An 11,884-nucleotide genomic window follows, 5' to 3' on the forward strand; every position below is an offset into this window, starting at 1 on the left:
GCTGCGAAAGCCCAGGGTTCGAATCAGACCTGTGGCTCTTTCCCGCATGTCATTTCCCGTCTCTCTCTCCCCGAATTCCTGTCACTCTTCAGCTGTCTCTAGCCTTTAAAGCTTGAAAAAAGGCAATATATATATATATATTAGTGCTGTCAAAATTAACGCGTTAATTTGTCGATTAATTTTAAAGAATTAACGCGTTAAAAAAAATTAACGCAATTAACGCGGTTTTGTTTACTTCCGGTGGCGGCCGCCATTTTGGATGTGGCAAAGTAGAGCTTTGTTTCCCAGATATATTAGTGTGTTTGTGTGAACGGGTGTATAAGAGGCATTAACTTAAAGCCCTTACGGAGACTGCGCACTGCGCGGTCGCCCACATTGCCCATAGCTAAAACCGGCCCTGCTTGTATTAGTTTACAGGCAGATCTGCCACATCCAATATGGCGGACGCGGTAACGTAACGCAGCAACGGACCAACCTGCTCAATGAGGCATCTATGTATATGTCTATGATCTATCCTAACTAAAGGAGAGTCTATGGCGGAAAGATGGATAAGGACGAACTTTTAGGGGGAACATTTCATTTTAAAAAGTTGCCCGATGGCTCGTTGGACAAAAACAAGGCAATTTGCACAGTTTGCAAAGCCAAATTTAAATTCCACAGAAGTAACAGGACTTTAACATATCACCTCAAAGCAAAGCACCCAGTCTACACTACAGGAGTGTGGCACTCATCAGTATATTTCCTCATTCTGGCTTTTTTTAATTTGCACTGTGCATATGTGCACCTTAAGCCAATAAAATGAATGAATTTAAATATACTTTCTCTGTGTTTCTTCTACATTAATTTGATCATTTTACATAAATAAATATTCATTATAAGCTTCAGTCTCAGAAAAATGCATTTAATTTATTGATACATTTATTGATAGATTAATCGCGATTAATTACAGAGATTTTTGCGATTAATTAGTTAATTTTTTTAATCGATTGACAGCCCTAATATATATATATATATATATATATATATATATATATATATATATATATATATATACACACAGCTTGCGGCGGAGAAGTTGAGCCAGATCAGCCTGAAACGTCTCTGAAACTGAGACGATCCTGGTGGATTCATGGACCTCTGATCCTCTACCTGTGTGTGTTCTGACTTTGTTTAGTTCATGTTTTTTATTTATATCCGTGTCTGACTCACAATTTATGCTGCAAAATTGCAAAATAGAGACAAAGACGTTTAATTTGGTTTGTGTCCGATGGTTACAGACAGACATACACAACCGCAGCAACCCACCTTAGCTACCCTCCACTACCACGCAATCCTACTACGTTTCACTGCAGTGCCTGATCCTGTCTGGATGCACACTAACAGTAACACAAGCACCAAAGAGTAAAAGTCACCCAGCTAAGTCAATAATATGAAAACAAAGTGTCACACAACAATATTTATCTTAGGTTTGCTGTAGCCACAAGTTACAAGATACCGGCCATACCAGACCAAGTATAAGTGAATGTTAAGTCTTGCTTTGCTTGATCAAGAGTTTGTACACTGCCGTTTAGTATTTCTATCTGAAATGGAACAGTGATTGAGCTCACCTCTTTGCTTTGTCGGAGCCTGATGTTGAGTTGTTATAAGAGCTGGACTGGTGGGCAGGGCCTCTGGATGCTGCTGCAGGAGGAGGTGGGGTTGCAAAAAGGAAGGAGCTGAGGAATCTCCATACAGCCAGTAGAGGGTAGAGGAGTGTGCCCAGGACTGCCCAAATACCACCCGCAGAGGACTGGACCACAGCATTACCCGGCCTGCCCGACTGGGAGAACGAGAGGGAGAACATCCAAATAATGTTGATACAAGAGGCACATTTAAGGGACAGTTCAATTTACTAGGACATGTTGAGACTTGAGACTTGAGCCAGCCTAGCGTGACCAGAAAACACTTAATAAATAACAAGCTTATTGATTATATCAAAACCTGATCTGTAAATTATACACCATCATTCTTCAGTTGCACTGTATAGTTATTATTATTCCCTGCTATTACAGTTTTTCTCCATTGGTTTGGCTCATTTCTTGAAACTGAGATGACATTCTCATAACTATAAAGCAATTTGACCAAACAGACTTGCAGTTCTGCACAACACTTCAGATAACCAGCAAAATGTAATTTGTCTCCCAAAACTACTCATCCATGCTTCAAAATGAAATCCCTTTCCCATGTAAATAGTCAGTACCATAAAAATGGCATGGATCCTTCTCAATTGCTTTGGCACATTTTGATTCATTCAGTACTTCTGTCAAAATAACTTGGATGGTACTGCACAACTACATGGATCACCTGGCAATGTTTGTACAGCTCCCAAAACAGTTTACCCTTCAGTCAAAACTACATTCCCTTCTCATATAACTAGTCAGTGCCTCCAAAATGCATTGTCCCTTTGGTATTGTGTAAGTACTGCAAGTCAAAATGCTTAGACGCTTTGTCATGGCATATTTCTAACTATAGGCATAACATTTTCACACCACACACACACACTGCACTCATTCTGCCGAGGAATTTTCATTTTTATTCTCAACTAACGTAAATTGTACACATTACAGTAGGTAGGGAACCGTAAAAAAGGAAAATATACTGTGTACACAAAATACAAAAACCCACAAAAAAGAAAAAAATCAACAAATCAGCACTGTAAATACAAAGAGTCACAAATGAAGACATTTTGTTTAGTCACGGTCACTCCCCTCTCTCTCCTGGTCACCATCCTCATCTTCCTGGCCATCCATTCTCTGTGCTCTGTTCGGCCACAGATTCTCATCCACATCGCATCTGATGTTGTCTCTTGAGATACAGCGCGGGAAGAAGCGTCGTGCATGCCTGAGCCATCCTCTACACTGATCCCCTGTTATGTCCTCACAGGCAGCGTCCATTGCAGTCATGAGAGCCCTCTGGTTTTCCGCATGGTGTTCATACACTCTCCATCTCCAAGCAGAGAAAAACTCCTCGATAGGATTGAGGAATGGAGAGTATGGTGGCAAGAACACATTGTGCATTCTTGGATGCATGTTGAACCATCCCCGGATGCGTGGACCCCGGTGGAAACTAACGTTGTCCCATATAATTACAAACTGGGGTAGGTGGGGCCCTTCGAGACCCCTCTCATTTTCTGGGACCAGATCAAGATACAGTTGATCCAGGAAACGGAGGAGTTTATCTGTGTTGTATGGGCCCAAACTTGCATTGTGGGTGGCCACACCATTTTCTGAGATGGCCGCGCACATGGTTATACACGCCTCCTTCGTTAGTCAAAAACTTATTTCACCTAACCTGATTATCCTAAATTTACTATAACATCTTCCAAAATATGTACTGTATTCTATTCCAGTTTCCTAACACTATTTTGACAATTGAGCAGACTATTCTGCATATGATGACTTATACGATGAAAATGTGCTGACATGTTTTGAGGACAATAACCATGACACTGAAAACCAACCAATTGGGATAGATCAGCAAGATACATTCATTTGAAAAATGTACTAAATGTTGGCTGATTGTGTTAACTGTAGGATACTTGTACATAGCTATTTGCAGGGATGTACTAAAGGCTTGACACATGTACAAAGCATTTGGAAATGTGATGAAAGCAATGATAAATGCCATTCTGTTGTGAGAAACAGCAAGATAGTTTGGGGATTTGTCTATGTTGTTATGAGAATGTCATCTCAGTTTCAAGAAATGAGCCAAACCAATGGAGAAAAACTGTAATTAATGAGTGTCTGTTCTCATCACCTATCCTAACTGAAGTTTTTCTCACACACACACACACACACACACACACACACACACACAGTCTGGTAGGTAGACTCACTGGCAGAAGTACGATGGAAGCACTTGGAGCCAGTTCTAGTTCCACCAGAGTCTTGTTCAGGTCTTCATTGGTGAACTCCCGTCGAGGGAACATGGTGGCCAGGGAGAAGTTACCATAGCGGTTTCCCACTTCCTGAGACAGAACAGACATAAAACAGTGATTCTGCATGAAGGGATTTATGCTGCTCTGTGGTACACTGTTAATCTACTCCTACATTATTCAAAAATGTGACTTTCGGATGTGGGAAGTCACAGTTTAATATAGATCATTATTATTACAATTAACCATATTTCTGTTAGAATTATAGTTGTTGTCATCATTATTATTGCTGCTGTGTATCTTTGTATCTATCTATCCCCCATCCCTCCACCTCTAATCTCAACTGTCAGCACATGGCTAACCACTATGAGCTGAGTTACTGTCTTTAAAAGGAAGTTTTTCCTTGCCATTGTCACCAAGTGCTTGTTCATAGTGGGAACTGTCACGTCTCTGTAAGTGATAAGAGTCTAGACCTGCTTTATATGGAAAGTGTCATGAGATCATTTCTGTTATGATTTAGTGCTATACAAATAAAACTTAACTGAAACAGGACTGGAAGCTTATTCATGTTATATTTGTGCGTGGTTCTTTTCAGGTACTAGGGCCAAGATTATGCTAAAATATATTTTCCCAAAATATATTTAAGTTGTTCTGGTCCAACCTGACAATATGGAAATAGATTGGTCAGACAGACCTGAACAGCAAAGTTTCGAGCAGCCTGCAGTTTGCTCTGTGAAGGGAACTGGTTGGTGAAGGATGAGCCGTCTGGGAGGCGGAACTGTATCCTTGCTATGGTACTGAACACACAGACACACACACGGGTTAATATTCAACACATTTCACAGAAGCAGGTTGAATAGACACTGACATAGACAGTGTAGAGTAGTTGGAGTTTGCTGGAAAGGCTTCTGACCATTTGACCCAGAAACATAATTTTGTACAGCAGACATTTTGTGTTGTTTCTGTTGAACCTGATTACAATAATGATGGCTCTGTTCTATTCAAGTGTCTCACTAAGCTAGTCTAGTAAGCCAGCATTCATTATAGCAAAGAATGCAGCCATGATCAATGTTATTAATTAGTGTGCTCCCCTTTAGAGATCTGCACTTGTATTTACAGTTTGTCTTATATAATTTCTGAATGTTTTTTTGTCCTTCTACTACAGTGCATTTGCCATGACATGCCATGAGTGTGTGGGTACAAATTTCACACGGTCGCATTTGTGCAGGTGTACCAATCTGGGAGAAAAATTATTATTTCTATGTTACCTGGCACAGCTTTTCAAGCCTTAATAGATGGTAAGAGTCAGTTAGTCGACATGTTTCTATAGGATTTTTTTATATATTTGTCAAAGAAATTTAGTGCAATAAAACAAGTATGAAGTTCAGTACCCAGACCTAATATCTCTCCTTGCCTTCCAGAAATTCTTTACCTCCTCTCCCTGACTAACGCCTCCTTCCTGACCTCCTGCTCTGCCTGTCTGGCCTGAAGTTGTGCCTGCTTAGCAGCCTTCTCTTGCTCCTGGGATTTGGCATAGCGTGCCACTCTGTCAGCTCGGTCCTGCAAAGCAGAGGGGACAAAGGTGTAACAAGGTTAATGTTTATGTTTCAAGCAGGTGTAACACTTCCAAGTTAAAACTGGTAATCTTGAAAGTGTGGGGTCCTTTCCTAAATGCAGACTCTGTGAAGACTTGACCATTAGGCACAGCCTACGCTATGTATTTGTATGGTATTCTTTGCTTATTCTTAGTTGTGGGGATGTAGCAATGTGCTTATAATATTCTAGTGTATTGGCAGTGACTGGGGAGGGATTATTTTATAAGACTTTATTTTATATATATGTCTTTTCAGTATAATGTTGTACTTGTTTGTTTTGTTTTTAAAGTTATATTTACCCAATTCATGTCTATCTGGACACTTTTTTTTAGCATTTACTATATGCTCATGTCTACCTCATGTTTTTGTAATGACCACTCAGCACTGCACTTTAGATATACTGAAAATTCTTCAATAAACAGATTTTGATTAAAAACTGGTAATCTCATGTGAGTCCATTTAAGCATTTATTTCCTGGAAGAGTTTGAAACCACAGGCATTCTGTGCTGAGCTATATCTAAATACACATTGGGGTGGTGGTGGGGTGTGCAGCAGCTGCAGCACTGACGTCAGTCAACATGGCTCTGAATTTTTATACAGAACATCCCCTAATACTGCATTTTGTTGTCTCTAAAAAAAGCCTGGTGCTTTGTATACTTGTACACACTGACTTGAACTCATGTAATATTCATCATGTCCTCTTTGTTTCTGTTGTTTCTTTGACTGTGTATTGAAACCACCTTTTTGCACAATACAATAGCTTACCAAGGCAATCTGCTGTTTTACCCGCTCCCTGGCAGCCTTCTCCTCCACCTTCTGTCTATTCCTTTCTTCCAGAAGTCTCTTGGTGTTCTTCTCTTCCTGTTTTCTCTTAAAGTCCTGTGTGTCCTTTCCCACCTTCCGCCGCTCAATTTCTTTCTTGATCTCATTCTGAATCACGGGCAGCACACAGGTAGGTCAGGGGTGAAGTGGGCTACATTAATTATGTAATCCAATCAACGTATACAAGCTTTTATAGAAACAATGATGTTGTTCCTTTTATTTGAGGCATTAAAGTGAGGCTACATGTCCAACTATGTCCCTGCTGCCCTAAGAGATATTTACAGGATGATGGTTCATTTCATTGTGGGGATATGTGAGCAGTGAACACTTCTACTGGGAGAGAAAGAATTCATTGAAGGGGAAGACACTTTCCCAGCCTGGCAGAAACACAATTCCTCTGATCAGTCAGTATAACATCAAAATGATTTACAATCTGTTATTTTGTAGTAGAAGTTACACAATGTTGCTTTAATGCCCAAAACAGGACTATCTCCTTACCTCTTCTTCCCCCATTTTCCTTTGCTCTCGTCTCTCCTCAAGTTTCTTGGTCAACCTGACAGAACAATATGATTATGATATATCAAGTTTAGCACAGGAATTATAAATACAATATGTAAGTTACATGTAATGTAATGTAATGCATTTCCTCATGTTTTATTTGTCCCCATTCATTAAGTGTGTCTGAAAGCGCACACTATATGTTATCCACCGCGCTTATTGAGTGTGCCTGAAAGATCACACTCTTTAAAACCTCTCGGGCTTATTCTTATTATTGGTGTGGGAGAGGAGAGACAACTGTCAGTGAAAAAATAAAACGTACTCGACTATCGTGGCCTCAAATGCACCACTACAGACACGATTTATACATAGAAACGTAGGAAAATTTGTCGTCTCACTCACATTCGCCTGCTAAAGCTGTCAGATATATAGTTTTGGCCGAGACACGAAGACTAGGCAGCAGCACCCATCGACACCCTCATAGACTCCCATGTTAAAAAGGCGGAACATTTTCTGGAGGAAAGCAGAAATAACGCTTATTTGAATTGCTCCAAAGAGCACATTTCTTCACTTTATCAACACAAAATGCCTATGTAGACGATCAGGAAGGACTCAGCCTGCTTCAGGTTAAGCCGGTTCAATGATTGGAAATACGGTTTGGCCAGAAATCCTTCCTGTTTGAGGGGAGGTCTCAGCACTTTCTCTCAGTCTCTGTCAGGATTTCCAACTGACATTTTAGCAGGTGCAGTAACTGCTCTGCTGATTAGTTGGTCATAGTTGCTTGGCAACCTCAAGCCTGCCTGAAGGAGGAGAGGGGGGAGGGGCCAGCAGGCAGAAGCCGAGCGGCGGCCATTTTAGCAGTTTTGGCACTTAATTTGAACCTGTCTGTCTAAAATGACAAGAATGATGATTACCATGCTAGCGCCTCAGCATTAACATGCTAATGATAATTGCTAGTGCGTCAGCACTAACATGCTAATGTTAACATGCTAATGTTAATTGCTAGCACATCAGCACTAACATGTTAATGCTCACATGTTAATGCTAACATGCTAATTTTAACATGATAACGTTAATTTCTAACGCATCAGCGCTAACATGTTAATGTTAACATGTTAATGCTAATGTTAAAATGTTAATGCTAACATACTAATGGTAATTGCTAGCGCATCAGTGCTAACATGCTAATGTTAATTGCTAGCGCATCATGTTAACATGCTAATGCTAACATGCTAATGTTAACATGCTAATGTCAACATACTAATGCTAACTGCTAGCGCATCATTATTAACATGCTAATGCTAACATGCTAATGTTAATTGCTAGCATGTAAGCGCTAGTTGCTCCTGTGTCTAAATAAACATGTTAAAAATGACTATTTGAGGTGTGCTTTTTGGATACAGACCCCCAGCAACAGCCCACTGGTCACTCTCAAAATTTCTTTTCTAGTACTGAATTTGCTGAGCAGTGTCAGTAATAATGTATGGGGACGATGGGGCCAGAGTCAGGCACACTCAAAATTTCTTTAGAAATTTTTCTAGTTGAGTGTGCCTGAAAGCGCACACTATATGTTATCCACCGCGCTTATTCTTTGAGCCTTGATAGTTTAAAAACGGTAAAAGCTGTCGATGAGTGTATGAATCCCTGCAGATAAGGGAAGCATACCTGCGTTTTAAAGTTCAAACGAAGTCTCTCGGTGAAAGTATGCCAGAGCAGTTCATTGTTGAAAATGTCTGTTGAAATGTATTTTTTTCGGCCTCCCCATTCATTCCCTATGGGAAAATTTTTCGCAGTGTTTCGGGAATAATTTGCGAAAAACAGCGAAACTCTTAGAAAAGTCTTAGCCTCATAGGCCAGTTCATGTTAAAATCTGTTGAAAGATTTTTTTCGGGCCTCCCCATTCATTCCCTATGGGAAATTTTTCGCAGTGTTTCGGGAATGAATTTGCGAAAAACATGCGAAACTCTTAGAAAAGTCTTAGCCATTGATTCCCGGCCGAGCCGGTCGTTTTGATACCCGTTTTGTGTATGTGCGACAAAAACCTGGGATGGGCTAGCAGTTATCATTAGCATGTTAGCAGTTAGCATTAGCATGTTAGCATTAGCATGTTAACATTAGCATGTTAGCGCTGATGGGCTAACAGTTAACATTAGCATGTTAGCATTAGCATGTTAGCGCTGATGTGCTAACAGTTAGCATTGGCATGTTACCATTAGCATGTTAGCATTAGCATGTTAACATTAGCATGTTAGCGCTGATGTGCTGATAGGCTAACAGTTAACATTAGCATGTTAACATTAGCATGTTAACATTAGCATGTTAACGCTGATGGGCTAGCAGTTAGCATTGGCATTTTAGCATTAGCATGTTAGCTCTGGTGCACTAGCAGTTAACATTAGCATTTTAGCATTAACATGTTAACATTAGCATTTTAGCATTCGCATGTTACCATTACCATGTTAACATTAGCATGTTAGCGCTGATGGGCTAACAGTTAGCATTGACATGTTACCATTAGCATGTTAGCGCTGATGGGCTAACAGTTAAAATTAGCATGTTAGCATTGGCATGTTAACATTAGCATGTTAGCATTAGCATGTTGGCATTAGCATGTTAACGCTGATGCGCTAGCATGTTATCATTACTATGTTAGCATTACCATGTTAACATTAGCATGTTAATATTAGCATTTTAACGGTGATGCGCTAGCAATTACCATTAGCATGATAACATTAGCATGTTAACATTAGCATGTTAGCGCTGATGTACTGATAGGCTAACAGTTAACATTAGCATGTTAGCATTGGCATTTTAGCATTAGCATGTTAGCGCTGATGCACTAGCAGTTAACATTAGCATGTTAGCATTAACATGTTAACATTAGCATTTTAGCATTAGCCTGTTAACATTAGCATGTTAGCATTAGCAGTTAACATGATCATGTTTAAGCGCTGATGGGCTAACAGTTAACATTAGCATGTTAGCATTAGCATGTTAGCATTAGCATGTTAGCGCTGATGTGCTAAAAGTTAGCATTGGCATTTTACCATTAGCATGTTAGCGCTGATGGGCTAACAGTTAACATTAGCATGTTAGCATTGGCATGTTAGCATTACCATGTTAGCATTAGCATGTTGGCATTAGCATGTTAGCGCTGATGCGCTAGCATGTTATCATTACTATGTGTAGCATTAGCATGTTAACATAGCAGTCAGCTGATCGCACCTGTTAGAATGTCAGTTTAGAGACTGAGAGAAAATGCTGAGAACTCCCCTCGAAAAGGAAGGACTTTTGGCCAAACCGTATTCCAATCATTGAACCGGCTTAACCTGAGGCACAATGAGACCTTCCTGATCGTTTTACATATTCGTTTTGTGCGATAAATGAAGAAATGTGCCCTCAGAGCAAGAGAGAGAAACGTTACTTCTGCCTTCTCCAGAAAATGTCGCCTTTTTTAACATTGGAGTCTATGAGCGTGTTGGCGGGAGTAGTCGATCAATTAGCCCATCAGGAGCCAAAACTATATGTCAGACAGCTTTGGCAGGCGAATGTGAGTGATACAACAAATTTTGCTACGTTTCTATGTAGAAATCGTGTCTGTAGTGGGATTTGAGTCCACGGTAGTCAATCCGTTTTATTTTTTCACTGATTTTTCTCCCCCCCTCCATCCTAGCGATGACATCACTCACTGGTAGCTCTGGAAATTTTCGCAATACACACCCATTCATTTTTTGGCTTCGTTTTTCTGGATTTTTGGCAAAACCGTTTGCCGAACCTCTTAGAAAAGTCATAGCCATCGATTCCCGAAAAAAACACGGAAGAAACGGAAGAGGAACTAGAAACATTTCTAAAGAAATTTGAGTGGTGCCTACTCTGGCCCCGTCGCCCCCATGCATTATTACGACATGCTCATCAAATTCAGTACTAGAAAGAATTTTAAGAGTGACGAGTGGGCTGTTGCTGGGAGTCTGTATCCAAAAAGCACACCTCAAACAGTCATTTTTAACATGTTATTTAGACACAGGAGCAGCTAGCGCTTACGTGCTAGCAAATCTCTCTCCTTAACATTAGCATTTTTAGCTAGCAGTTAGTATTAGCATGTTAGCATTAGCATTTTAGCATTAACATTTTAACGATGATGGACTAGCAGTTAGCATTAGCATGTTAGCATTAGCATGTTAACGCTGATGGGCTAACAGTTAATATTAGTGTAACCCTTCTGAAGCAGAAAAGTATTAGTAATGATAATAATAACTTGAACTAATGGCCAGAATAAGAAACAGAAGATTTAAATTCGGCTACAAAGCCGAGGTGTAACCAACCGATGCACATGAACGACACGACACGTGGGCTTCTTTGTGTTAATGAGAACAATGCTCCCTATTTAATATGAAGCTGTGGAGAATAATAAACCACATGAATTACATACAACAGCCTTACCCGGGTAGGTATAGAAAAAATAAACAAAATAAAAAGTTTCGCAGCTGCGCGTGTTTTTTCTTATTGTTCTGTTCACTTCACTATATCGCACCCTTTAGGTGTCAGTCCAGCCACACGATTGTGTGGGTGTGTGTGTATGGTTAAAAGTGAGCAAAAGGATTCAATTCCGCGGTGTACGTCTACAATCCCCTAGGGTCCAGCTCGCCATCACCGTCTCTCTCTGGCTCCGTCCTCCAGACAGGCTCATCGAAATCCAAGGGTTCCTCAAAACCTGACCTACAATAAGTAGGATCAGAACATATTACTTCAATTTCTCAGATCTTAAACTATGAATCACTTAAATTGTCTCTATATTCTGTAGAGAATAAGTGCTTTAACTAAACTTGTATTGCAAAATAAGATCACAATTTCTCAGTAGCAAAAGGTAAATAATTATAAGTAATATGATACCAAATGATATTTTTCTAACAGTACCATCACACATATATATATATGCTATTTACATAGCAATTAACATATTAATATCACAAATAACCAAAATGTAAACTCTTGTAATGTTCACAGAAGAAACCATAACTTAATGTGCTAAAATAAACAAATATGGTCACAGTCAACA

The 11,884-nt window shown here is 39.9% G+C and overlaps 1 protein-coding gene across 1 annotated transcript in view; it reads right to left on the minus strand.

Moving 5' to 3' along the window:
• The window catches only part of ubxn4 (UBX domain protein 4), a 53,183-nt gene that overhangs the window by 2,258 nt on the left and 39,041 nt on the right, over positions 1 to 11,884 (minus strand). Inside the window, exons 7-12 of the mRNA XM_019274446.2 lie at positions 6,829 to 6,883; positions 6,274 to 6,438; positions 5,346 to 5,473; positions 4,608 to 4,710; positions 3,875 to 4,006; positions 1,608 to 1,819 (exon numbers count right to left, since the gene is read on the minus strand). Of these exons, the coding sequence (XP_019129991.1) occupies positions 1,608 to 1,819; positions 3,875 to 4,006; positions 4,608 to 4,710; positions 5,346 to 5,473; positions 6,274 to 6,438; positions 6,829 to 6,883 (795 nt within the window). The remainder of the gene's footprint in view (positions 1 to 1,607; positions 1,820 to 3,874; positions 4,007 to 4,607; positions 4,711 to 5,345; positions 5,474 to 6,273; positions 6,439 to 6,828; positions 6,884 to 11,884) is intronic.

This window comes from Larimichthys crocea, chromosome XVIII, assembly GCF_000972845.2.
Source record: "Larimichthys crocea isolate SSNF chromosome XVIII, L_crocea_2.0, whole genome shotgun sequence".
In the NCBI taxonomy this organism is placed as follows: domain Eukaryota; kingdom Metazoa; phylum Chordata; class Actinopteri; family Sciaenidae; genus Larimichthys; species Larimichthys crocea.